Source organism: Petaurus breviceps, unplaced genomic scaffold (assembly GCF_028583685.1).
Source record: "Petaurus breviceps papuanus isolate PSGF00001 unplaced genomic scaffold, PetGlider_PUasm1.0 567, whole genome shotgun sequence".
Taxonomy (NCBI): domain Eukaryota; kingdom Metazoa; phylum Chordata; class Mammalia; order Diprotodontia; family Petauridae; genus Petaurus; species Petaurus breviceps.
The window spans coordinates 6,721,182-6,748,042 of record NW_027186383.1 but is presented as its reverse complement, the minus strand read 5'-3'; the positions used below and the strand labels follow the sequence as shown (position 1 = coordinate 6,748,042).

The 26,861-nt window shown below is 45.4% G+C and overlaps 1 protein-coding gene across 1 annotated transcript in view; it reads left to right on the top strand.

The window, feature by feature from the left end:
• The window catches only part of COL6A3 (collagen type VI alpha 3 chain), a 98,735-nt gene that overhangs the window by 36,481 nt on the left and 35,393 nt on the right, over positions 1-26,861 (top strand). Inside the window, exons 7-26 of the mRNA XM_069103147.1 lie at positions 1,690-2,262; positions 3,105-3,713; positions 5,658-6,263; positions 7,060-7,668; positions 9,317-9,916; positions 11,377-11,714; positions 13,014-13,092; positions 13,856-14,001; positions 17,252-17,344; positions 17,988-18,041; positions 19,023-19,094; positions 19,740-19,766; positions 19,863-19,907; positions 20,052-20,105; positions 20,639-20,701; positions 21,526-21,591; positions 21,986-22,039; positions 25,244-25,279; positions 26,002-26,064; positions 26,669-26,731. Coding sequence (XP_068959248.1) covers positions 1,690-2,262; positions 3,105-3,713; positions 5,658-6,263; positions 7,060-7,668; positions 9,317-9,916; positions 11,377-11,714; positions 13,014-13,092; positions 13,856-14,001; positions 17,252-17,344; positions 17,988-18,041; positions 19,023-19,094; positions 19,740-19,766; positions 19,863-19,907; positions 20,052-20,105; positions 20,639-20,701; positions 21,526-21,591; positions 21,986-22,039; positions 25,244-25,279; positions 26,002-26,064; positions 26,669-26,731 — 4,250 coding nt within the window. The remainder of the gene's footprint in view (positions 1-1,689; positions 2,263-3,104; positions 3,714-5,657; positions 6,264-7,059; positions 7,669-9,316; positions 9,917-11,376; positions 11,715-13,013; positions 13,093-13,855; positions 14,002-17,251; positions 17,345-17,987; positions 18,042-19,022; positions 19,095-19,739; positions 19,767-19,862; positions 19,908-20,051; positions 20,106-20,638; positions 20,702-21,525; positions 21,592-21,985; positions 22,040-25,243; positions 25,280-26,001; positions 26,065-26,668; positions 26,732-26,861) is intronic.

Sequence of the window (26,861 nt, the reverse complement as noted above, 5' to 3'; positions counted from 1 at the left end):
CTGTTACCATATTGCAGATACAGCAGGAATTCATATTATCAGAGATTTCAATTTAGAAGGGTCCTCACAGGGTCATCTGGTCTGGCCCCCTTCTTTTATAGGTGAAGAAGCTGAAGCCCAGAGAAATAATAGGATTGTAGATTCAGGGCAAGAAGGGACCTAAAAGACCATCTACTCCAACTCCCTCATTTTATAGATGAAGAAATTGAGTTGACTGGATGTGTCCTGATAACATAACAAGAGATGATATCACATTTGAACTGTTTGATCTTAAATCTGGTTTAAATTGTCCTCTTGAACATTTGCCTGCAACTTTCACTTATGTGAACATCAGTGAAGATAGGGCTGAGACAGAGAATTCCTTGCATTCATCACAGATGATCCCAATCAGCATCTATACCTGGCATATTTTTATACTGGAGTTAAATTTGCAGGATTATACAAATACTCCAAGGTTGGACAGTGCCTTGGAGGCTATTTAGTCTAACCCTGAGCTAAGTCCTGGAGAGCCAGACAGAAATAAAATACCCCCTTCTCCTAGGGAGTTTCTATTCTACTGTGGGGAAGTTCAACGTGGACCATTTCTATAACGCTTGGCAAAACCTCCATTGTGAACAGGATGGCAAAGACAAATTTGGAGAAGAATTCGATTGAAATGCTGGCATAGTTTCTACTCTGCCTCCCCTACTATCTATTGTCTATGGTCATGGGGCTCAGAAGGCTTCTTGGGGGCACTGCTGCTGACTAGTGACAGCCATGGAACTCACTGATTCTTACAATCAGAATCGCTCCCAGGAGCTGTTTGGATGGAATGAAATAAAGCTAAGTCACCCCATGTAGTTTGATCCATAAATTTATCTTTTCCATGATTCTTTGTGCCCCTTTAAAGGGAGTTTAAGAAGAATTATATTTCTGAACAAGGACAGAGTAGATGGATAGATATGCAGCAATGAGAAAGAGTGTGCTGTTGGCTACTATTTGGTCTGCCATAATCTCAAATTTAGTGAAATGATCATTCATTTCAACTGAATAAGTGGGAGCCTGTTTCATGCCATCCATATTTATCAACCAATGGCACCCTTTGTCATGAGAGATCAATCTTACATTTTTTTAAAGCATGATTGTGATAATACCATCATTAATTGTTTTCCAGCTAAATTTATTTTTAGAAAGGGTGCAGCCTTCCTATTCCTTGCTACCAATGGCATCTCACAAGTCATAGAGTGTTATGGAATTTTTCTTGTGTGTGTGTGTTTTTTTTAATAAGATAACTTTTTTTTGAGGAGGGGGGAAGGCAGGGTAATTGGAGTTAAGTGACTTGCCCAAGCTCACAGGGCTAGTAAGTGTTAAGTGTCCAGGGCTGGATTTGAACTCAGGTCCTCCTGACTCCAGGGCCAGTGCTCTATTCACTGTGCCACCTAGCCACTCCTGGATTTTTTTGTTTTTTGAGAAGCAAAGTGTTGAGTCTATGTGCTCACCATTTCTTCTCTCTATTCCCAGATAAACACAGTAGGACCCCAAATTTTAGTGACAGTGAGTTTGCATTCTTTTTGGCTGCTGGTATAGCTATTTTCTTCCATACTTGGTGAATCCTGTTAGCGAGTCCCTGTAGCTCTTGATTGAAATCCAACCGGCTGTGATCACCAGTGTCTACTTTACTTATTTTGTTTTCATTCACCTTTATTTTAGAAAACAAGCGGGACATTCTGTTCCTCTTTGATGGCTCAGCCAACCTCGTCGGTCAGTTCCCTGCAGTCCGGGACTTCCTTTACAAGATTATTGATGAGTTGGATGTGAAACCTGATGGCACTCGGGTAGCAGTGGCCCAGTACAGTGACAATGTCAAAATTGAGTCTCGTTTTTCTGAACACCAGAATAAGGGAGAGATCTTGAATGTTGTGAAACGGATGAAGATTAAGACAGGCAAACCCCTCAACATGGGCTATGCCCTGGATTTGGCACAGAGAGATATTTTCGTGAAGTCAGCTGGGAGCAGAATTGAGGAAGGGGTGCCTCAATTCCTCGTCCTTCTGGCTGCTGGAAGGTCAACTGATCGGGTAGATGTGCCAGCCCAGAATCTGAGACAAGTTGGCATTATTCCATTCATTTTCCAAGCCAAGAATGCAGATGCTGCTGAGTTAGAAAGGATTGTACCTTCCCCTGCATTTATCTTAACTGTTGAATCTCTGCCCAAGATTGGAGAGCTTCAGCCACAGATTGTGAATCTCTTGAAAACTGTGCAAAATGGTGGACCACCTCAAGGTATGCTTGGCCATAGCTACTTTTCCAGGATACTTATCCTCCAGCATATGGGTCAGTGGAGAGATTGGATTTAACTTAATGGGGAGATTGCTGAGGAAGTCAATTATCATGCTACCTAGTGGTGGGATTTCATTTTTGCTACTGAACTATCTTTATGACTGCTTCATTCATTGCCCACCCATTAAATGGGGGAGGCAGTCAGGTGGGAAGAGTACTGGGTTGAGAATCAAATGCTGGCTTTGGAGTTTAATATCCTTGTGACCTTGGACAAATTATTTCAATGATCTGGGTTTCAGTTCCCTCATTTCTAAAATGGAGGAGTTCAAATGTATTATCTCTAAGGTCTCTCCCAGTTCTAAATCTGTTGGACCTGAGTAACAAGGTTCAAATCCCATCTCTGACACATACTAGTTGTGTGACCTTGGCTTGGGCAAATCACTTCAACTTTGTGGGCTTTGATTTCCTAGTCTGTAGGAGGAGATTGGAGCATCGAAAGTCCCTTCTAGCTATGATCTTATAATTTGGAGTCAGAAGGGACTTGGCTCAAATCTTGCCTCTGATATTTACCACCTCCATGCTCTTAAGCAAGATTTATTGACCTATTAATTTATTGATCCAGTTTTCTCATCAGTAAAGTTGAGATCCTATGATCCCCTCTCTACTCTGCAATGCCAGGAAACAAGTCTTTAAGAAACATTACCAAAGACTAATGGAACAGTTTCCACCTTCTCTCCCCTACCCCCGACTAAGTCTCTCCAGTTTCCCCCAAGAGACCTATGGCAGGGGGTGGACAGGAACACGAGGTCGTTGGTGAATCATCTGGTCTGCTTTCTTCCTTTTAGGTCCAGGTGAGAGAAAGGACGTTGTGTTTCTCATCGATGGCTCTGAGGGAGTCAGAAGCGGCTTCTCTTTATTGAAAGAATTTATTCAGAGAGTGGTAGAGAGCCTGGATGTGGGTCCCGACCGGGTCAGAGTGGCTGTGGTGCAGTACAGTGAGCGAGCCCGGCCCGAATTCTACCTGAACTCATACTCGGACCAGCAGGCTGTGGTCAATGCCATCCGCCGGCTCACCCTGCTCGGTGGCTCGTCCCTCAACACCGGCTCGGCCCTGGATTTTGTCATGAGGAACATGCTTGTGGAATCAGCAGGGAGCAGGATCGCTGAAGGCGTGCCCCAGTTCTTGATCGTTCTCAGTGCGAGCAGGTCCCGGGATGACATCAGAGGACCCTCCGTGGTTCTGAAGAGGAGCGGCGCGGTCCCCTTTGGTATCCGGATCGGCCATGATGACGACACGGAAATGCGCACCATCTCCTATATCCCGGACTTCGCTGTGGTCATCCCCACCTTCCAACACCTCGGGTCTGTACAGCAGGTCATCTCAGATAAAGTAACTCTGCTGACCCGGGAAGAGCTGGACAAGATAACACCCGTGCTGACCGTGTTACCAACAGGTAGGTCTCCTTTCATCTAGCTTGGCCATGTCTGGATTCAAGATGCAAATGACCTTCATCCCACCTTTCTGTGGGGTGAGAGCTGCCTTTGTGTTCACAATCAGAGGGGTGTGCCCTGGAGAAGTCTAAAGCTTGCAAGGAAGCAAAAATTCCGCGGCTTTCAGTGGACTTCTAGCTCCAATAGACAGTCAGGCCACAGGCTTTTATGAAGCACCTCCTGTGTGGTAGAATTGTGCTAAGCATTGGGATGACAAAGAAAGGCAGAAGACACTCCCTACCTTCAAGGTGCTTATAGTCTATTGTAGAAAACAAGGTGCAAATAGCCACACACAAGATGCATAGATAGACGTGTGCCGACAGCAGCGGTACAGGGCTGTGAGTTCATCAGTGCAGGAAACTCCTCCTTCCAGTGGCAGCTGGGAGGAGCCCTCTCTGGAAACTACAACCTTAGAGCAGCATTCTTCAAAGGGTGGCCAGTGTACAGCACTGGGGGGTTTCCAAAACCTTTTAGGTTTCCTCTGTGAGGTCAAAACTATTTTCGTAATAACACTATTAAATTGCCTGCTAAAATATTCCTCCCTTTCCTAACTACATATCTGTGTTAGGGCAGATGTTTTTCATATACTTCAATTAAAACAACATATCATAACAGATTGGATGTGGAAGCTGAAATGAGAATCCAGTGCTTAGCACTGTGCCTGGCACATAGTAGGTGCTTAATAAATCTTTATTGATTGGTTGATCTCTTAAGCCAGACATTAAAGGGATTTGAAAAAATGTAAAAAAAGATTCTATTCTTCTTACTAAACATATTTTTGTTTGGAAAAATGTAGTTATTTTCCCACAAAAAGTCACTTATGTTTATATATAATGTATACATTCTAACTCTAAATTTATTTCTAATCCTAACCTTGGTGGTGCAGCGGATAGAGTGCCAGACCTGAAGTCAACAAGACTCATCTTTGGGAGTTCAAATCTGGTCTCAGATACTTACTAGCTCTGTGATGCTGGGCAAGTCACTTAATCCCATTTGTCTCGATTTCCTCATCTGTAAAATGAACTAGAGAAGGAAATGGCAAAACCACTCCAGTAGCTCAGCCAAGAAAACTGCAAATGTGATCACAGAGAGTCTGACATGACTGAAAAACAACTGTAATTTTAAATAAATTAATAAATAAAATATCAGTTTTGATTACTAATATGATAAATATTGACAGAACACACATAAACAAAAATTCTTTGATTCCTCAGTAATTTTAAGAGTCAAAAGCAGTCCTGATATGAAAAAAATGGATAATTATTGTCTTGGAGAGTCAGAGGTTAAGTGACTTTCTTGGATTCCAACTTAACACGCTTTCCATTGCACCATATTGCCTCCCATGAGTCTTTGGGTTATAGCCTATTCCACTTCCTTTTCTTCATCTGGGCTCTTCCCCCCTTTTTAGTTCAATGTGCATGATATTTCTAAGTGCAAGACAAATATTTCTACCCAGTGGGGCTCTGTGTGGTCCCAGACTTTATGCACTGACAATCCACCCCTAGTCTTATATTAATTTGGTTGGAATGGGGTAAAAAAATGAAAGTTATTTCTCTTTGGCATTTCCTGTGTTCTCATCTCTCTCAGCCTTCACCCTCATGATTTTCATCATGGTGTAAATTTGATCTCTCATGGGAGATGGTAAGATTAATTGCAACTTCAAATAAGGAGGCCAGTGGCTTGGACATACACATCTTTTTGTTTTATGGGGAAGAAAAATATGTTGGGCTTGGAGGCAGAGGTCCCATGGTAACTAACTTGCCTTCTGTGCGACCTTGAACAAGGACTTAGACCCTCTTGGCCTCAGCTTCCTCACCTGTAATAGGAGGGCTTTAGGCTAGAGGACCTCTGCTTCTAGCATTTTGCTTCTAGCTCTGATATGACATTCTGACATTTGCGTTTCCCAGGGGTCAGCAGCAAGAGGGATGTCGTCTTTCTGGTCGATGGCTCCCAAAACACGGTGCAGGAGTTCTCGTATATTCGTGGCTTGATCGAGAGGCTCATCGAGGACTTGGATGTGGGCTTTGACACCACCCGAGTGGCCGTGATTCAGTTCAGCGAGGACCCCAGGGTTGAGTTTCTGCTCAACGCCTACACCAGCAAGGACGAAGTCCAGAATGCAGTGCGGAGGCTGCGCCCCAAAGGCGGCCGGCAGATCAACGTGGGCAGTGCCCTGGACTACGTGTCCAAAAACATCTTCCGGAGGCCGCTGGGGAGCCGCATCGAAGAGGGAGTGCCTCAGTTTCTGGTGCTGGTCTCTTCTGGGAGGTCGGATGACGAGGTGGAGGATTCCGCGGTGCAGATTAAACAGGCGGGCGTGGCCCCCTTCACCGTGGCCCGGAATGCCGATCCCGAGGAGCTGGTCAAGATTTCTCTGAGTCCCGAGTACGTGTTTTCAGTGAGCACCTTTAGGGAGCTGCCGAGCCTGGAACAGAAGCTCCTGACCCCGATTACCACATTGACCGCAGAGCAGATACAGAGCCTCCTGACGCGCACCCAGTACCCACCCCCAGGTGAGATGCTTCTCAGAGTAAATGCTATTTCAAATTAAAACAAGGAGCTAGACGGGGCTAGGATGAATGGTAGGGAAAATAAGCACCGTGGAGTCAGCTGACCTGGGTTCATATCCTTACACTTTCACCTGGGTGCTGGGCAAGTCCATCAACCTCCCCTGCACCCAGTTTCCTCATCTATAAATTGAGTTGCTTAGATTTAGAGGTCCTCTGAGGATCTCTTCCACCTCTGTGACTGGTAAAAGGAATCTCTGCTATGGTATTTTGGTTAAGTTTTTAGCCTCAATTTCCTCATCTGAAAAACAGAGATAAGATCGAGATCTCCCTCCTGGGACATTTTTGGGGTAGCCAGAATGTGCCTGAAGTTCAAAACTTAAGAAGGATAGTTAAGACTTGTTGAATCACATGGTGTCTCCTGAAGGCAGGACCTCTCCTTTAGAAGGTGGCTGATAGTTAAAGGCCACCAAGAGTACCAAGGTGACAGTGTGGCTTAGTGGGAGGGAGCTGATCTTGAGGCCAGAAGATTTGCTCTTCAAATCTCATCTCTGACACATTCTGGCCATGTGTGCCAGGCAATTCCCTAAGACTACAGATTATGGAGAAGGTGCCAGCTTGTTTCAGAAGAAGGCATTTCCTCTCCTGGAAGATCCCAATACAAATGAAATCCCAGATGCACTCCCTATCTCTGTGCCTAGAATCCCAAGGAAAAGAGTCCAAAATTCAAAGACCATTGGTGAGCCTGGGTGGTCACAGGAGATAGAAATGCTCATTTTTCTTCTCTTTCTTCTTTCTCCAGTTGTAGAAAATGATGCTGCTGACATCATCTTCCTCATTGACTCCTCTGACAGTGTCAGGCAGGATGGGATTGCCCACATTCGAGATTTCATTGGCAGCATTGTTCGGAAGCTCAACATTGGCCCCAACAGGGTCAGGATTGGTGTGCTGCAGTTCAGCAATGATGTCTTCCCAGAGTTCTACCTGAAGACCCACAAATCCCAAGCTGCGGTTCTGGATGCCATCCGACGCCTGAGGTTGCGTGGGGGCTCCCCGCTGAACACTGGCAAGGCTTTGGATTTTGTGGCCAAAAACTTTTTTGTGAAGTCAGCAGGAAGCAGAATAGAAGATGGGGTGCCTCAACACCTTGTCCTGTTTCTTGGAGGGAAGTCCCAGGATGATGTGTCCAGGTCTTCTAGAGTGATAGGCTCAGCGGGCATTGTCAGTGTAGGTGTGGGGGCCCGAAATGTTGACAGAGCTGAGCTGCAGACAATTACCAACAATGACAGGCTTATCTTCACTGTCAGAGACTTTAGGGATCTTCGAAACATTGAAAGCCAAGTCATAAATTCGTTTGGACCCTCAGGAGTGACTCCAACACCTCCAGGCCCATTTCCTCCTTCAACCCCAGGTAAATACACTATGCTCCATGGATACAGATCATGGCATCATTGTTAGATGCCCATTAGTACTGACACTTGTAGCAATATTGTCACTCACTGGCATGTGTATTCCAAAGATCATCCCTAGACTGTCTTCCCCAGGGCACTTTGCTCTCCAAAAGCAGAACCAGGAAGAACTCAGATAATGTTCAATGAGGACATGTTATTTGGGACATGACATAATTGACAACTCTTAATTATTGTTCCATCTGCTGCTGTCCGTGCTGAGCTGTAGGACCTAGCTCCACCCTATTCTTGCATATGCCATCTTTCTCCTACAAGGGCTCAATGCTCAGCTGAAGCTTTGTAGCCCCACACTTTCCTACACACTGACTGACTCACTTTCTTATTCGTCCAGATCAGCACTGAATGCCCTCTCACTCTATTCAAGTTCCCTTGGTCACTGCTGTATCTGTAATTCCAGATGATAACAGCTAACATTTATATAGCACTTTTAAGATTGATAAGTCCTTCACATGTCTTCTCTCATTTAAGCCTCCCAACAACGTTAGGGAGTAGATGCCACAATTATCCCTATTTTACAGATGAGGAGACTGAGGATTAGAGACACTCTGACTTATTTAGGATCTCCCAGATATTAAGTATCTGATATTCGATAGCAGGAGTATTGAATTTCTAGTCAGAGGACCAGAGTTCAAGTCCTTAATGCGATGTCTGTAATGCCATGTCTGTGTGACCTTGGGAAAGTCACTTAACTTTTTTTGTTGTTGGAATAAGTGGCCTGTATGGTCCTATCCAGATCTAAACTGATGATCTCATGACTCCAAGTCCAGCTGCACTGGAACTGGCCACACTGCTGAATCCTATGATGCAGTATTAACTGTCTTCCTTGCACTGACCTAGTCTTTCTCACCACTAACTTTCAGGACACTAGTCTTTTTCACTTTCAGATTAGTCTTGACTTCTTATCATCAAATGCCAGTCTTGAGGCTTATCACTTAACACCCTTAAATACTCTCTGGGAAATAGAAATCAATTGATCAGTTAGTTAATAAATATTTATTTATTAAGCACCATTTACAAGCCAGACACTCTGCTGGGCATGGGCTATGTAATAACAAAAATGAAAGGCTCTTCCTTTGGGGAGTTTCCATTCTTCTGAAGACCAGATCATACAACTCTTTCTTTTTGTGTCCCCATAGCCTCCCCCATGGCTGAGTTGTTCTTGAACTCAACAAGACTTGGGTTCTCATGCTGCCTCTGAAATAGAATTGCTGTTAGAGTCAGGGTCTTAGACCCTGGGCAAGTAACTTAAACTGATAGCCTCTGTAAGTTGCAAAATAGGGGCTGATCTGCATTGTGAGGCAGCAGAGTTCCCTATCCCAACGAAATCACAGATCTCATCCCAAAACATAATAAAACAAAAACCTAAGCAGAAACAAAACACAACCCCTTTACTATTTAACACAGGAGTTACTACTTAATACTAGGAATGTTTTATTTTTGTGTGTGGGGGGCAGAATTCCCTTTTAATATTTCTAATGAGCATGCATATTCTATACCCCACTTTTGCCATTCAATGAGTTTTCCTACCATTTTGCATCTTTTTACTGTGGGTACAGAAATAGGCTTATTTTCTGGTTTTGTTTACTTCAGTGGCAAAGAAAGCTGACATTGTCTTCCTGTTGGATGGCTCCATCAACTTCAGAAGAGATGACTTCCAAGAAGTTCTCCGCTTTGCCTCGGGGATAGTGGACACCATTTATGAAGGTGGAGATTCCATTCAGGTGGGCTTGGTCCAATACAACTCAGACCCCACCGATGAATTCTTCCTCAAGGACTTCTCCACCAAAGAAGAGATCATCGATGCTATTAACAAAGTTGTCTACAAAGGTGGGAGGGAAGCCAATACCTTTGTGGGCCTTGAGCACCTCAGGAAGAACCACTTTGTGCCTGATGCTGGCAGTAGGATTGACCAGCGGATCCCCCAGATTGCCTTTGTGATCACCGGAGGAAGCTCGGTGGAAGATACTGAGGAAGTCACGCGGACACTGTCCCAGAAAGGCGTCAAGGTGTTTGCTGTTGGAGTGAAGAACATCGACTTAAGGGAAGTGTCCAAGATCGCTTCCAACAGTGCCATTGCTTTCAGAGTGAGCAATGTCCAGGAGTTGTCCGAATTGAGCGAACAAGTGTTGGAGACTCTGCATGACGCGATGCATGAGACTCTGTGTCCTGGCATGACGGACGTCTCCAGAGGTACTGATCATTATGTGCAGGAGATAGTGGGAAAAGCTCTGCAAGGAGGCTAATCTGAATTTGGACCTGGGTTCCAATCCTACCCTAGTTTCCCGTAGGACCTTGGACAAGCCACTTTGCTTGGGTCTTAGTTCCTTGCTCTGTACAAAAGGGGATTGACCGAGATGTCTCTGAGGTCCCTCCTTGCTCCAGACCTAGGATTCTCTGAATTCTCTATCCCTTAGAAAGTGGCAAATGGGGGCAGCTAGGTGATGCAGTGAATAGAGCACAGGTCCTGGAGTCAGGAGGACCTGAGTTCAAATCCAGCCTCAGACACAACGCACAAAACTAGCCATATGACTTTGGGCAAGTCACTTAACCCCAATTGCCCTACCTCCCCCCTCTAAAAAGATAAAAAAAAGAAAGTGGCAAATGAGTCAATCGCCCTTCTCCCCAAAGATCTTAACCTCATTTATTTTGGTTACATACCATGCTGGTACCCTAGCAACTGTGACTTGACTTTTGTTCTCAGGGCAACAGAACAGTCAATCAATCAACCAGCTTTTATTAAGCACTTATTACATGCCAGGCACTGGGGATGCAAAGTAAAAAAAATAATATAAAAGCCCCTGATCTCAAAAAGCTTACCTTCTACTGGGGGCAAGACAATTTGTATATAATCTATCCATCAGCAAACCTCGACTAAGCATCTACTATGTGTCCAGCACTGTGCTAGGCACTGGGGATGCAAAGACAAAGAAGCTCCCCTCCTGCCCCATACTCAAGAAGTGTATATTTTATTGGAAGAAATGAAAAAAGAGAATAAGCAAAGTTGGTCCAGATTCTCTTGCCTTCTGGGCTCTGCTTCTTCCTCTTAATTTCCCAGATTATAGAGGTTATTTGTGTGTGTGTGTTCCAGGAAGTGTAGCCTCATCAAATGAGTCTGATTGTTTCTTCTGGCTCTGCATAACCTAAATATAAGGATAGGACTCAGACCCAATGGTCCCACTTAGATTATGATGGAATACTGACAGGACCAATTCTCAGTGGCTTCATAAAATGTTAGACTTGGTACTCTGGTGGCCAGTGTTTGCCATATAGCAAATCCCTCCTGCCCCCAACACAACTTCTCTCCCCCTCCTCTCCCACTCCCCACACCCTGAAGACTCTGGTTATAGGAAAGTCCCCCTTTATTTCCCCCTCTCTTATTTCATTTATAGTTGGAAGCAGTGCAGCATGGGAGACAGAAGACATAGGTTCAGATTGTCTGACTCACACTGGTTCTGTGACCCTGGAAAAGTCATTGCACTTGCATGTGCCTTGGTGGAAGGTCCCTGACTGGGAGTTTCCCTCATGCTGATGGAACCACAGAACCTCCTTGTCTTTGGGCATTTCCCTGATAGAGTGATTGCTTGCTCGAGTCTGTAGATGGATCTTGCCATGAGTTTGTTTGCCCAGCTTGTCCCGTTCCTCTTTCCCAGCGTGCCACCTGGACGTGATTCTTGGCTTTGATGGCTCCCGAGACCAGAATGTGTTTGTGTCCCAGAGGGGCTTGGAATCCAAGGTGGATGCCGTCCTGAACCGCATCACTCAGCTGCAGCGGATCAGCTGCACTGGAACCCAGGAGCCCACCGTGCGGGTGGCGGCCGTGGCCTATACCCCTTCCGGGCCCGTGGAAGGCTTTGACTTCTCCGAGTACCAGCCTGACCTGTTTGAGAAATTCCAGACCATGCGCAACCAGCACCCTTACCTTCTGACGGCGGATACTCTGAAAGTCTATCAGAACAAGTTCAGGAGCTCCCCGGCGGGCAGCGTGAAGGTGAGGATGGGGCTGTTTGTCTGTCTTGCCAGAAATGTCTCCACATGTGGAGGATGGAGACGAGGGGCAATGTGATGGAGTAAGGAGGGGCCTGAATTTGGAGTCAGAGGAACCGAGTTCAAGTCCCACCTCTGGTCTCAGTTTCCTCATCTGTAAAGTGAGCAGGTTGGACTAGAAGATGAGAAGGTCTGTAAGACCCCCTTCTGCCTTGAAATCTTCTGATATTTTGGGGAGTGGGCAGGAGGTTCTTGAAGGAGGCTTCTCTGAAAACCCGTAAATGAGCTTTGACTTCATGAGAATGTGCACGCCTTTGCTCTTGTTCACGTTGTTCAGTGCATCTCTTTGTGGCCCCCTGTGGAGTTTTCTTGGCAGAGATACTGGAGAGGTTTGCCACTTCCTTCTCCTGCTCGTTTTAAAGATGAGGAAACTGAGGCAAACAAGGTGAAGTGACTTGTCTAGGGTCACACAGCTATTAAGCGTCTGAGGCCAGATTTGAACTCAGGAAGAGGAGTCTTCCTGACTCCAGGCATGGCGCTCTGTGCACTATGTGCCCACTGGCTGCCATACACACCTTAGAGCCCCTTGTTAGAACATCATCCCTCAGAGGCACTGTTTCCTACACTTTCAGACCTAGAGATGGAAGAGGTCTTGGGTCAGCCAGGCCAAATTCTTCATTGTACATATAAGGTAAATGAGGCCGGTAAAAGAGAGTGACTTGCCCAAAGTCACACCAGTAGTAGGGCACAGAGATGGGGTTTGCAAGCAGGTCCTCTGAGCCCACTTGGCACTGTACCAGGCAGCCTGGTTACTACTGAAACAGCTTGGATTCTGGACTCAGAGGGTCAGAGTTCAAATCCTGCTTTGCTTAGGGAGACACTGGATCTCTCACAGAGAAGGTTCCCAAGTACTCTGGTAGTGACCCATGCTTGAGTCTGGACTCTCTGACTCATTTGCTGCTGTGGGTTAGGGTGAGGGTAAGAGACTGTAGTTTCTGTAGTTACATTATTGACATCTTCCAATCCACTTGTGTCCTCCTTCTCTCCTTTTAAAACTGGCTTTTTATTTCGTAAATGAATGTTGCAGTCAAGACACATGCATCATGTCATATAGCTCAGGACTGTAATAGATGAGGTGGTTTTTTTTTTTTAATGGGTTACCGGTCTGTATTACTGTAATGGTCCAGCCTGGTGCTTTGCATATGGTGGGCATGTTTGTAAATTGTCCTCAAGATCCCCTTTTGTTGAAAATCCTGGTGATTTTGTGTGAGGCTTGACTTTTCTATATCTCCCTTTTTCCAAGGTGGTTATTCATTTTACTGATGGGGTAGATGGCAGCCTGGCCGAGTTACAAAAAGCATCCGCTGAGTTGCAAGAAGAAGGTAGGTACAATGGCTTGCTAAAACTGGGTTTGCATAATTGGGTGCAAGAAGGTCTGGGCTTGGGGACATGATCACCATCTTCATGTATCTGGAGGATTGTCTGGCATGAGAGACCACTGGGACAAAGGTATGTCATGGGGAGTCAAATGGGGAGTAGGACCAGTGGATGCAAACTGGAGGCAAATACATTGAGGCTTGACCTCGACAAGGAGAGCTCGCCAAGAGTAGAATCGCTGCCCTGACTGGGGTCTTTGAGCAGAGGCTGCCTGGCCACTTCTTGGGGATCCATGGAAGGTTTCCAGAGCTCTGTAAAATGAGGGGGGTCCCCTAGCTGTTTGACCTTCAGACCTTTGCCTTCACATGGAGAAGTCCCAGAATGGTTCATTATGTCTGAGTCACAGTGAGTTCTCGCAGTGACACCCCAATACCTCTTAGGAGTCCTTGCCATACTTATGATATGGTACAGGGAGACTGTGTGGGGCAGTAGGAAGGGCCCTGGCTTTTGAGCCAGAAGTTCCAATGGGTTCCAATCTCACTTCTACCAGTTACGGCCTGTATGACTTGTGTCTGTCATTTAACCTCCTCGGCCTCAGTTTTCTCATCTGCAAAACGGGAGGGAGGTGGGTCTAGATCTGAAGTCCCTCTAACCTTTAGAACTGTGATCCTATGAACGCTTTCTACCATTTGTGGCTTGGATAAAGATGCCAAAGCCTCTTCTTAAATGTTAGCTCTCATGGGCCTGTTTCCCATTTTCTCCCCACAGGTGTGAAGGCCCTGATCTTTGTTGGCCTTGAACGGGTTGCCAACTATGACAATGTGATGCAGTTAGAATTTGGTCGTGGCTTCACTTACAATCGGCCTTTGACGGTGAATTTGATGGACCTGGACTATGAGCTGGCAGAACAGCTTGTAAGTTCTGAGCATCTTTACTCAGTGGATGAGTTTGGGGGACATACCGAGCTCGCAGAGATGGAAGCTTTAACACAATGGCTCAGTGGTGGGTTCTCTGCTTAGGGCTTGTCTTGGGACTGGAGCTACTGGTGGATCCCAAAATGACACCCTTGCATGGAACATGTGTCAGAAAATGGAGAGCGGGGTCTCTGGAGTCATCTGTCCCCTTTGATCACTGACCCCCTCTTCAGTTCATTATCGATGGGTGAAAAAATAGCAACTTGAGGTTTTCAAAGCAATTTACATGCATTATCTCATTTGAGCAATATTAAGATGCTGGAAAAACAAGATTCTTGTCTTGGCGAGTTATCCAGAAACAGTAGCTAGAAGCACTGGTGGAAATATTCTAGAAAATGGTGAAAGGGTTTTCTTTATGGTAAGATGGTAGAGATGAGAGTCCAGGGGAAGGTTACATTTTGAAAATGGCGAATCAAGAACATGCCTGGTAACTTAGTCATCTCACCCAGAGGTGTTCCTTAAACAAGAAAGAGAAAATAGGTGGGATAAAGGAAAGAATGCTGGACTTGGAATTTGAGGATCTGGGTCCAAATTTCAGCTCTACTATTTACTTTGGGCAAGTCCCTTGCCCTCTTCTGGGCCTGAGGTCTCTCACTTGTAAAATGAAAGCTTAGATGACTTCTGAGGGCTCTTCTACCTCTTGATCTGTGATTCAAATCAGAAGGTGCTGCAGTGAATCCAAATTTTGAGAGAGAAAGGGAAATCAGACTGATTCTTGCTTTTTGAAGGAGACCAAGAAATTGTTGAATGCTTGGCCAAACCCTCCAGAGGCCTGGGGTGGCATGACATCTAAGCTTCCTTCAAGGAGAGTGATAGTTATGGCTTCTAGCCCAGAATAGCAGCTAAAGGTGCTGACATATCTAAGGACTGGGTGAACCTTCCCAATTGGTTATGAAATGTGCTTGGTCAAGCCAAGCATGATAGAAAGACTCCTGGGGAGTGAGGTCAGTGAACTTACAGTGAGGACAAATGAATGATAGCTATTATTATATCAATCAATATAATAATCAAGCTCGCTACATTAAACATCATTGTTATAAATAATTTAGATCCCAAATCTGGCACTCTCCATGGTCCCACAGTATTTGACATTTCTGAATATTAAGAAGAGGTCATATTTTGAGGGCTTACAAAGCATTTCATAAACAACTCTTGTAAACTTCAGAACAGCACTGTCAGGCGGGTGATATTATTACTCCCATTTAGAAGATGAAGAAGCTGAGGGTCTGATAGAGTAAGGGGCTTGCCTGTGGCCACATGCATAGTAAATGACAGATTTGGGGTATTTTAGATGGAAGCTTCCTGAGGGCAGGAATTGTTTCCTTTTTGCCTTTGCGCCTAAAGCACCTAGTACAGTGCCTGACCCAGAGCAGGAAATTAATAAATACTCGTTGAATCGAATTGTTGAGCATGAAGAGCCCAGGTAGAAAAAAAGGAAGCTAGGTGTCAACTCAGCTCTAGAACTTACAGGTGAAAGAAATGGTCCTTTGGAGGTATCTGGAGGCTGAGGAATGGTTTTGTTCTTACTTTTTGGAGGGTAGGGTTTATATCACCAGTGGGTTGTGTATATGTGTCCCCCTCCTCCCACTGATTGTTGAGGGGGTCTCTAAGGACCTCTTCTGGGTTTCCAATCTTGACCTGGTTTCTTTGACCACAGAACAACCATGATTTCTAAATAACCATCACTTCAATGACGTGGGATATCAGGGGTATGGATACCACTCTCCACTGATGCTGATGCAGCTCCTGATGGCACAGTTGATCCTTTTGAGAGTTGCTAGGGAGAGGGGCAGTGGGGAGGGAAGTGACCATCCTAGGGTGAGCAATCTTCATGCTTAGCAAACTAGTCCTTTGTATAATGGACAGACAGCCCTTCCATGGGCCCAGACTAGCCAAGGCTGCACTCTGCTGGCAGAGACTCTGAGGAAGCAGGCTCACCTCGTCACCACCACGAGGCAGCTGGCAAAGGCATTTAGAGGGGTTCCAAATCATGTGACATGGAAAAGCCGAGGAGAGCAGGAATCCCTTGCCTGGAAACACCATTGGCTGTTAGCAGCTCACTGGTATAAATATCAGAGAAAGAAGAAAACCTTGATGACATAACTTCAGTGCGTGGCCAAGGGAGAGCTCTATCATTCTATCTGCTCATGTCAGAATGATAATTATGAGATGGTTGGCATGATTACAGACACCTGAGCAATGTAGTCTGTAGGAAACAAAATCTCAAAACGTCATTTAAGCAGGAAGTCGCAATGTGGAGCCTCTCACTGTCAACGTCAATCTCATGGAGAGTTTGTTGCCTGAGGTGAGCAGCTGAAGCGTCAGCAGAACTCTTAACATTAATTACAGAGATCAAAACAGGACACAAGGAGACTGAGCTAACAGCACGTAGAGTTGGAAGGGACCTCAGAGGCTGCCTAGTCCAACACCTATTTCATAGAATCGGAAACTGAGGCAAAGAAAGGACAAATGACTGGTCCAAGGGATATAGCTAATCAGTGGGAAAGGCGGGGTTTAAACAGAGGTTCTCAGATCCCACATCTGGCACTCTCCATGTTCCCACAGTGTTTGACATTTCTGAATATGAAGAAGAGGTCACATTTTAGGGTTGATTCTATAAGGGGTCTCATCAGACCAACACATTTATATTACTTTAAGTATGCTGGCTAAAGCATTTTAAGTTTTAGTTTTTCAAATGGTCATTCCCTCCTTCCCTCCTCCCTCCCTAAATCTTTTCCTTCCTTCCTTCCTTCCTTCCTTCCTTCCTTCCTTCCTTCCTTCCTTCCTTCCTTCCTTCCTTCCTTCCTTCCTTCCTTCCTTCCTTCCTTCCTTCCTTCCTTCCTTCCTTGTAGTCCTATAAGTGTCGGTTTGAGAAATGACCTATGAGTTCATGTGATTGTATAGTGTTGATGCTGATTATGGTGATGTACCAGTAGTAAGAATTACTCCTAAGAATTCCATATTTCCCTGGACAAAATGAAATCAAGTCATTCAAACTGGCTTAACTGGCCACTCTGCTACATGTGCCTCTCCATCTGGCCAGGTGTACAGTTAGTTTTTTCTCAAGCCCCATCTGAACATCCTTTTCCCCTTAGGAGGAGGGGGGCGAGCCCATAGGCGGTCTCCTGGATCATTTACATTCTCTCTCTTGGCTTGGGCTGTCTTTCACTGTGCTCTTTCATTTCCACAGGATAGCATTGCCGAGAGGGCATGCTGTGGTGTTCCCTGCAAATGTTCTGGGCAAAGAGGAGACCGAGGACCTCTGGGCAGTGTTGGGCCGAAGGTAACATCTGGGCTTTGGTTCATTTCATAAAACAAAAATAAAATTCCAGGAAAATTGCATCAGCATATTTGAGCAGGAATTTTTCTTATCATTTATCACGGGGTTAAGGAGGAGCAAGGAAACTGTGTTCCCATTTCACAACAGAGGACACTGAAATATAGCCAAGGTTCAGTTGACTAAAGTCATGGGCGGAGATTGGATGGGACCACAAATCTCTTCAGGCTGCCTTTTCTTTAATATGTTGACTCTTCCCAAACAGCAATAGAAAACATGCACTGTTTACCAGCCTCCCTTATCTAAATACGAACATTCCCATTGACTGATGTCTTGCATCCCATCCCTTTACTTGTGCTATGAAGAGGGCTCTTCATTTTTCCCCTCCCTGAGACTAGCTCCTGAGCATCAAAGTATTTGACGTGGGAAATTTGGTGAAAGAAGCATTAGGAGCATCAATACCTGAAAGAACAAGTCTGATCCAGCAATGCCTAGAAAAAGGACACACGTCTAGGAAGGCAATCTGAAGTCAGGCCCACAGAACTAACAATATTCCCTGAAATTCGGGAGAATTGCTGGGGAATTGGAATAGAGAGTGAAAGCTTTGATGGAATAGTTTTCTATGAGTGAACACATTGCTTTGTCTTAGGGTACGCCGGGAGAAGACGGCTATCGAGGTTACCCTGGGGATGAAGGTGGACCAGTAAGTAACGCGGTCTTTGTCTTTCCATCTTGCCCTCTCCCCAGTATATGTGTGCATGTATATCTATATCTATCCATCTCTCTATATGTATATCTCAAGCCTAAGCCGTCTCTCCTTTCTGAAAGTGTGATTCTTTGTAATTCCTTCTTGTTTCCCCCACTCTAACCTTGGCATCATTGTTCAGACCCCAGCAGCTTATAGAAAGCAGAACAAAGCACGGCGTTCTGATGTCCTTCATTCATACTCACTTTATATGACATTTCCAAGATAAGATGCTCTTGACCAGTAAATGGGCGCAGGACCTTTGTGGCAGTCTTTCCCCAGTGACATAGACTTTCCAATTGAGAATTGTCTGTCAGTTCCTGGAAGGCAGAGACTGTGGCTTTTCATCCTTGTGTTCCCAATAACTAGCAAAGCGCCTTGCTCACAGCACATGTGCATCTTAGCACAGTGCTTGGCCCATAGCGTTTAAATGGTTTAAAAGCAGTCAGTTATGCATCCACATTGTATGTGCTTAATAAGTGTTTGTTGAATTGAGACATTCTGGATTGGCTTTAAAGATTACTATCAGAGAAATAATTGCATGGTGACATGACAATAATAATAGCTGACCTTACACACTGTTTAAAGCTTGGTTGTGAAGCATTTGAATGCACATCTCATTTGGTATTACCTGTGGTCTCTGAGACATATATTATCATGGAGAAGGTTCAGTGTTGGATTGTCACTAAATATTTCTTTTGGGTTCATGTCTCCACCCAGAGCTGAGAGCCTGTGGTTCATGTTTAGGTCTCAACTAAAAAGGAAAAGAGCCTTCAGCTCCCGTGCAAGCATTTGGGGTAACAAAGCATAGAACATAGGCAAGATTTAATTTAATCTGAAAAAAAAAAGAATGCAAAAGACTCCCATACAGCCCCATAAGCAGTTATAGATAAATGAGGAAGATAGTTTAGCCAACACATATTTCTTCTCTTTCCAAAGGGTGAACGTGGACCTCCTGGTGTGAACGGCACTCAAGGTTTCCAAGGATGCCCAGGCCAGAGGGGAACAAAGGTATGTTGAGGATGCATGATTGGGTCAGTTTTGGGTAATGTATGAAGAACAGCTGCAGCCCAGAAAAGTGACTTTACCTGTATATATGGGAGGGAGAATATATTTGTTTATGGTGGTTTAGGGTGAAGAAAAATTCATTTCTGAAAAGAGGAAGGCAGATTTGAGAAGCCTCTTGTGAGTTACTTAGATGAGCTGTTCCCTCTTTGGAGCAGTTACATTTTAAATTTGATAGAGGAATGACCCAAAAGGAAGACCTCATAGTTTCAAAATACTGTAGCCTTGAAGTCAACATTTTGTTTTTATTATTCATCACTCACATTTACCACCATCATCACCATCACCACCAACATCAGTAGTACATAGCACTTTTAGGTTTATAGAACACTGTACATGTTCCTTTATTTATATGGTGCTAATATTGTTATTGTCATTTCATGAATGGGAAAACTGAGGCTGTGATTTGCCAGTTAGACAGCCAGCAAACATCAGGTACCAACCCACATGATCAGACTCTAAGGCTGGTCCTCTTTCCGCTAACCCACTCAAGGTATTCTTCAGCTAGTTTCTGCCCATGGGTAGTCATCACTCTGTTTTTGGAAAATGCCTGTGCTGAAGGATCGCTAACTGTATTTGCTTTATTTTTAGGGTTCCCGTGGATTCCCAGGAGAAAAGGTATTCAAGTATTTTATTGTTATCTTTCAATTTTTTTAATTGATGGGTTCATTTACCTATCTATATATCAACTCTCCTTTGTGTTTTCTTTCCTAGGGTGAATTGGGAGAGATAGGTCTGGATGGGCTAAATGGAGAAGAAGTAAGATATTTTAAAACTATTTGTTCTTTAAAATTAAAAAAGAAACCCTGACAACTTTAATTTCCCAAATACTTGGAGACACTTCTTTGATTAAGGTTGTAGAACTGAGTCCCATTGTGACATTTTCCACAACTCATTTTTCAGGGAGACAAAGGACTACCGGGGTCTTCTGGAGAGAGGGGCAGTGCTGGCAGACGAGTAGGTCACGTTTTTATACTATTGCTAAATTGATGATACAGTAGTTTTTCTTGCAAGGAATTTTTATTTGACCTATAATCAAAGGGATGTGTGACCACCAGCAGAGCCAGAGCTGTTCTCTGGTTGGACAGGAGAGCTGTTTCCAGGTATCTGAATGATTGTCTTGTGGAGAAGGAATTAATTTTGTGCCACTTGGTCCCCAAGAGCACAGTCAGGTTGTGTTGAGTTCTCTAAAAACAAATGTGCTTGGTTGTGGAATGGGCTAACATCGGTGGCAAGGGGTTCCCGGTCACTGGAGGCCTTTCCAGCCAAGGTTGGATGACCACTTGTAGGGTAAGCAATTTTTGGTCTGATACACGTTGGAGTAAATGGCATCACTGGTCCTCTCCAGTTCTAGAAGTGTGACATTCTGTTTGAATAACTTTGGGATTATCGCTCTTGTCCTTTCTAAGCCGACTCCCATCATGCCAAGGGTGGGGAATGGTTTTGGAAATGTTTATGAGCTTTGTTGTCTCTTTGTGTTTTTATCTTAGGGAGACAGAGGTATGAAAGGAGAGAAAGGAGAGAGAGGAGACATGGGAATCCGTGGCGATCCGGTAAAGAGAATTCCCTGTTAAATTGCTCAGGGAGAAGGGGAAGGGAATAAAATGTATAAAGCATCTATTATGTGCCAGGTGCTAAACTTAGAACTTTGAAAATATTATCTCATTTGGTTATTTGCTCAGGGTCAAATTTAGAGCCATTGGTTACGAGGAAGACTGGGAAGGACATGGAGACGTTCTCCAATTGAAATAGCGGGAGATGTGTGACTAAAAAGAGCCCTGCCCCACCTTTCCAGAAGCTTGCTTTTGCAGTGCTCACCATAGAGAAGTCTGAGTTATTCCTCTCTGGCTTGTAAAGCCTTGGCACTGTAGGCAAGGGCTTCTTGTCAATGGTATTCTTGCTCTCCACTGGTCTCTTTTCTCATGTGGCATTTCAACTCAGTAAAGAAATTGCCATTCCTGAACCAGATTACTTCCATTTTAGGCTGGCTCATTGCCTCCCATTATGCTGACCCTGGAATGGGATGCAATACTGCAAACATAGAGGATATGCCCATTTTGAAGTATCTTGTAGCATCTTCCTCCTCAGGAGAAAAATTCTGCTGTCCCCAGTCTATAAATGATTCTGGGTAGTCTGGTGCCATGGGGCTGCAGGACAACCCCAGAATAAGTCCGATGCCATGTTTTAGGTTGACCATTGTGGGTTAGGGTGATCTGAAAATTACCTTCTCCCTCTAAGGAGTCACATCTGCCCTCCCTTTAAAATTCTCATCCCTGTTTATTCATTCAACAGCAATCCAGCATTGGTCATGTAGTCCAGCCATTAGTCGGTTTAATTTTAGTATTGTTAATCCCACATTTCACGTTGTTGTTTTTAGGGTGAAATAGGACTGGACAGTCAACAACGAGGACCCAGAGGAGAAAAGGGTGAAATTGGCCCAATGGTAAAGTGTTATTCAATCATTCTCTATTCTAATGACCAAAGGAAGAAAAACTGAGCAGCTGATTCAGGCAGCTAGGGCAGAAATAGGAAGCAGTGCTTTCCTTGATCTGATAAAGGCAGCCCTGTAGAGGCTCTGTCCTGGGCCCCAGCCACTTCCACAATGACATGTGGATCAAAGTCGTTCAAAGAAAACCCTTGTTTATTCTAAGTGATGAGATTCTCACCTTAATGAGCAGATCTTGGTGACATACATATTTGTAGACACACATATGAAGTGGGGTGTGTGGGAATTTACATATTTATGTATGCAGATCCATTTCATGTAGTTTTCTATGGAACTCATTTTTCTTCTGTTTGCCTATGAGAGTCTCATCTCTGTCTCTTCTTTGCCCTAGGGAATGCCTGGACTTGATGGGACACCAGGTGGTCCTGGAGTAATTGGGAAGGATGTGAGTATATCTCATTTCTTTGCCCAGTAATGAATGGATGTGCCTATTGATGGACATCTGGTGCAAAGCCACTGGAAACCTCTCTACTCTTGGCAGGAAGTGAATTCCTGGAGCCCTGCTTCACCCTAGAAACCTTCCTTCCCGTATTTTTGCTACTCTCAAGTTCACATGGGATGCCTGTCCCATGAACTCTTTGTTACCTACTAAATATGAGAGGCAGCATGGTATAGCGGGTCTTAGAATCAGGAAGACCTCAATGTTCAATTCCTGTTTCTGACATTTACTTGCTGTGTGTGACCCTGGGTAAATCCTTTAAATTTTCAGCACCTGAGGCAGCTCCTTGAGACCGAATTGTAAGAGCAGGTGCTGGAGGTCATTAAAAGACTTAGAGAATGCAGGAAACTCCCAAGAATGGGGACAGTGGTTGGGAGCACACATGACAGAGTAGCATTGGTGAATCATGTGACACTTGGTCTTAGAGGTTGGAAAATAAGGAAATAGGAGAGAGCCTACCTATAGAAGGTCATTGCCCAGAGGAGAGTGAACAGTAGGATGGCTAGAGATGTAAAAACCAAACCAAACCAAACCACCGCAGTCTCTAAGATTGCTCCCAATCCACATGAAGGCTGGTCCTAAACAGAGTGGCAAGGAGAGGAAGGTTTGGGCAGATCCTAATCGCCAGCATCTCATAGTATCTGAAGTCAGGCTGTGCGGAGTGAATTACTGGAGGTGAAGAAATTTATGTGAGAGTTGCATTCTGCCTACATTCAAATGTGACACCAAGGTTACTCAATTTTCTTTTGTCTCTGAACTCATAAACAAGCAAATAATGGTGAAAAACAATATTTTAAAAGCCGTCAGTGAAGGCTCATTAATTTTAAATAGTAATTTGGAGCAATGATCAAAGACAAAAGGGCCATTCTTGGTGATGGCTGCACTGCCCAAATGGCGTTGTCATGATGATAAAACCCAGTGCATGAGTGGGGTCAAACATAGCTCTTGTGGAAATAGCTTAAGAATATCACTGGCCCTTAATGCATTGGAGGTCAATGAATGCTTTGGAAATGCCATGTATAAGGAAGCTAAGACAATCAACTTCATGATTGTAGTGGGGGAGGGAGATACCCACACTTGCCTTGGCACTGACTGCAGAATGTAGAACGTCATTCTTTTTTCTCCTCTTTCTGAGTCTTTCCAGCTCGTAGTTCAGGGACTTGGAGAAAGATCCCTCCTACCCTTGAGGGACACGAACAAGTGAGCATCAGAAAAAAACTTCCTGCCCATTAGAGATGTCCCACAGAAGGGTGGGCTGCCTTGGCAGTTCTTGGAGGTCTTCAAACAGAAGCATTTGTAGGAAAGCTACAGTGAAGATTCCTTAGTGTATGAGTAGAACTAGGTCCCTTACAACTTTTACAATTCGTGAAAACCATAACTAGGGTCGAATCACTGGAGTTTTGTATCAGGGCACTGGAATTGAAGAGGGCAAAATGATTCCGAAAGATTGAGCAATTTAAAAATCTGTTACCTTTATATTTTGTTAGCACTTTCCCTGATGGTGATGTAGGGAATTAATCAGAGCTAATTAGGTTACCTCGGGGCTTGGCTTTATCTTGCTTCTCTTGGAAGCAAGCTCACATTGATTGTCCCAGCTATCCTGCCTCCCCCCACTATGGGGGTCCCAGACTTGCTCCTCCCATACTCTATTTGAGGGCACATTTTGTGCTACGTGATTTGGACACAAAAATTGCTGGTTTTAGCCTTGATGCCCAGTCACTCACACTCCCCCTGAGGAGTCATGCACGACTGAGGCAGGCGGGCTGGTGAAGTGGGACCCTATGCAGAGTAGTTCTATAAAAAAATCCCCACCTGGTTATGCCCCACCACTGAGCAGCTACTGCCATGTTACCTTAAAATCTAAAGGGGAGAATGAGGTTGCCCAAAGACTGGATGCAATCTAGTCGGATAAATGGAGTACATGATGGCATAATGGGCAGATGGAGGACTGGGCTTGGGTTCAAATCCTACCTCAGACTGTTGCTGTGTGACTCTGAACTTCTCTCAGACTCAGTTTCCTTTTCTGTGCAAAAGGGCTAACAACAGCACCAGCCTTACTGGGACATGAGGTCATGGACATGAAGCTCTCGGAGAACCTCAAAGTGCTAATGAACATGGGCTGTTATGATTCTGGCTGCTTATGCTTTCTTAGAGGGGGCACACGCTTGGAGTTGTGCCTGGCACTCCCCTTGGGCAGCTGTGTTTGCTCCTCCTTTTCTATGGGAGGGGGACACCCTGCCTAGAGAGGCCAGGGCATGGGAAGCTTAGAGAATCCCTGTCTCAGACTTGCTTACTCACTCCTGGAGTGTCTATGACACCTGGTCATGATGGTAGTGAGGCTCATTGCCTTCCATCTTGGGGGGTCCCCTGTGCAAAGGGCTCCCATTCTTGGGTCTTCTGCATGGTGCCGGACTAAAGTTTGGCCAAAGTATAATGTACGAGCCCCTGTGGGGTTTGTTTCAGTTCTCAAAGCCTCTCTTCCTTTACTGTGCAGGTGTTACCTTTGGCACAGAGGCTTGGGACAGTGGGGACCCCTGTTTGAAATCAGTTTACATCATGTTTGCTCCCCACTGTGAAAGAACCGGGGCAGTGAAGAGGGCGGGAGGGAGGGGAGTGCTTGTGGCCTCCAGGCTCTGCTTTGGAAATGAGGGGGAGGAGGAGGGGCGACCACAGAATTGTTTAACTTGGCAGGCTCGAGAGCCTCCTAAAGACCTTAACCGGCAGCGATTCGAAGGAGACGAGGGGCCCTGCTCCAGGAAGGGTCACATGGCAGAGAAGCAGAGAGTCTGTCCTCAGTCAGGCTGCAGCGCCTAGCCCAGGGCTGTCCACAGTAGGCACATAATAAAGATTTGTTGAATAATAATAACAGTAATAATAACAATACCTAACATTTATAAAGCACTTTGAGTTTTTACGTGTTATCTCATTTGATCCTTGCAGCAAGCCTGTAAGAGGTTCTGGGATTATCCCCATTTTACAGAGAGGAAAATCAAGGCAGAGAGAGGTGACATGATTTTCCCAGAGACACAGCTAATATTTAAGGTTTAAAAAGTGCTTTGCCTATATTATCTCACAATGAATGAAAGATGAAGGACCTTGGGAAGGGCCTCTTTTCTCTGCTAACCCCATGGTGGTTTCTTATTCACACAGGGTGGCCCAGGGCGTAGAGGCCCCCCAGGAGTGAAGGTAAGTGTTTTTTCTTTGGTTCCCCCATTTTCCCACAAGCACCCACTAATATGAAGGGTGTTCACTGTCTCCATATGCCCCACCCCTCTACCACTTCTTCAGAAGTTGGGAAAAGAGCCCTGCGTCTGAGTTTGAGCCCTGGTGCCTTTGTCATTAGGCCTCTCTGGGGCTTGTTGTGATGGGTGGTCCTCAGGACAGAGCATGGGAGGGACATTTCTGGAAATGCAGGTGATATAAAAACCCAAGTTTACAAGTTGAAGTGGCAGCCGGTCCTGCCCTGAACCAGTAATCAAAGTAGAGTGGACCCCCGTGGACAAAGAAACCAGGTGGGAACTGAGTTGTTCCAAGGCTCCTTCCAGCTCTCAATCTGATGCTCCATGTTTCCAACATTTGGACCAGGGATGGACTGCTTGCCTGTGGCCCAAGGATTGGCCTTGCTAGTTCAGAGAAGCCTCTCAGTAGCAAGCTGGCCACAGGGAGATGCCTTTTGGTCAGTCACTCTAGGAAGGCTTCTACAAAAGTTCCCTTGGAGGCATTGGCCTCTGTAGGGCAGAAGTACTCTGCCTGGACGTTATGGAAAGCTTGGAGAATCCCCTTCTCAGACTTTGTGTATTGGTGGGACCCAGGCATGAGGACAGAGAGGAAAAATGGGAAATGACAAGGCTTGAATTTGAATTCAGTCGGACTGCCAGGCATGATGTCTATTGTCTCTTGTTTTCAAGGGTAACAAAGGCGGCCCAGGTCAAGCCGGAATTTCAGGAGAGCCAGGAGCAAGAGGGCCGCAGGTGGGTCATCGTGGAGGAGCTCCAAGCCTCCTTCTGGGGACAAGCTGCTTTTGAATTAGTTGATCTGACTTTCTTAGTGGATGGCTGAATGTTCTTGTGGTGGGCTAACAGCTAAGATGGGACACTTCTGCTGGTATTTTGTCCCCTTCTTGGTCTCAGTTGAGTGACCGCACTCACCCAGTGTGGGATCAACCCCAGAAGAGCTCTTCGTGGGAACCTTGCCTCTGACACAAGACCTTGACCAAGTCATGCCCCTCTCTGCCTGAGTTTGCTCACCTATCACATTAGGGGTTGGACTAGACAGCCCTGGGTCCCTTCCAGCTCTAAAGTTATGATGCCATGGTCCTGTGTAGGCCCTAGGCAAGTGACTTTCCTCTCTGAATCTCAGTTTCCCAGTTGGTAGAATTGGGGGAACGATCAATGTTCACCCTCTTAATTTCACTGAGGACTTGTGGATAAAATGCTTCGTTAGCCTTGAGGTCCATCTGAGCCGTGAGTTATCATTGGGCTCCCACCAGGACTAGGTACTGATGCTCCCTCCCCAGGATACTTCCTGGAGACTCGCCCTGTCCACAACTCTTATGCTGATCTTCTCTGTTCACAGGGTCCACCTGGCCCAACTGGGCCCCCGGGCTTAATAGGCGAACAAGGCATTCCTGGACCGAGGGTAAATTCCTCCCCTCCTTCCCCTCCTCTCTCCTCCCTCCCCTCCCCCCCCCCTCCTCCCCCCCCCCCTCTCTCCTCCCTCAACCCCCCCCCCCCCCCCCCCCCCCCCCCCCCCCACCCCCCCCCTCCCC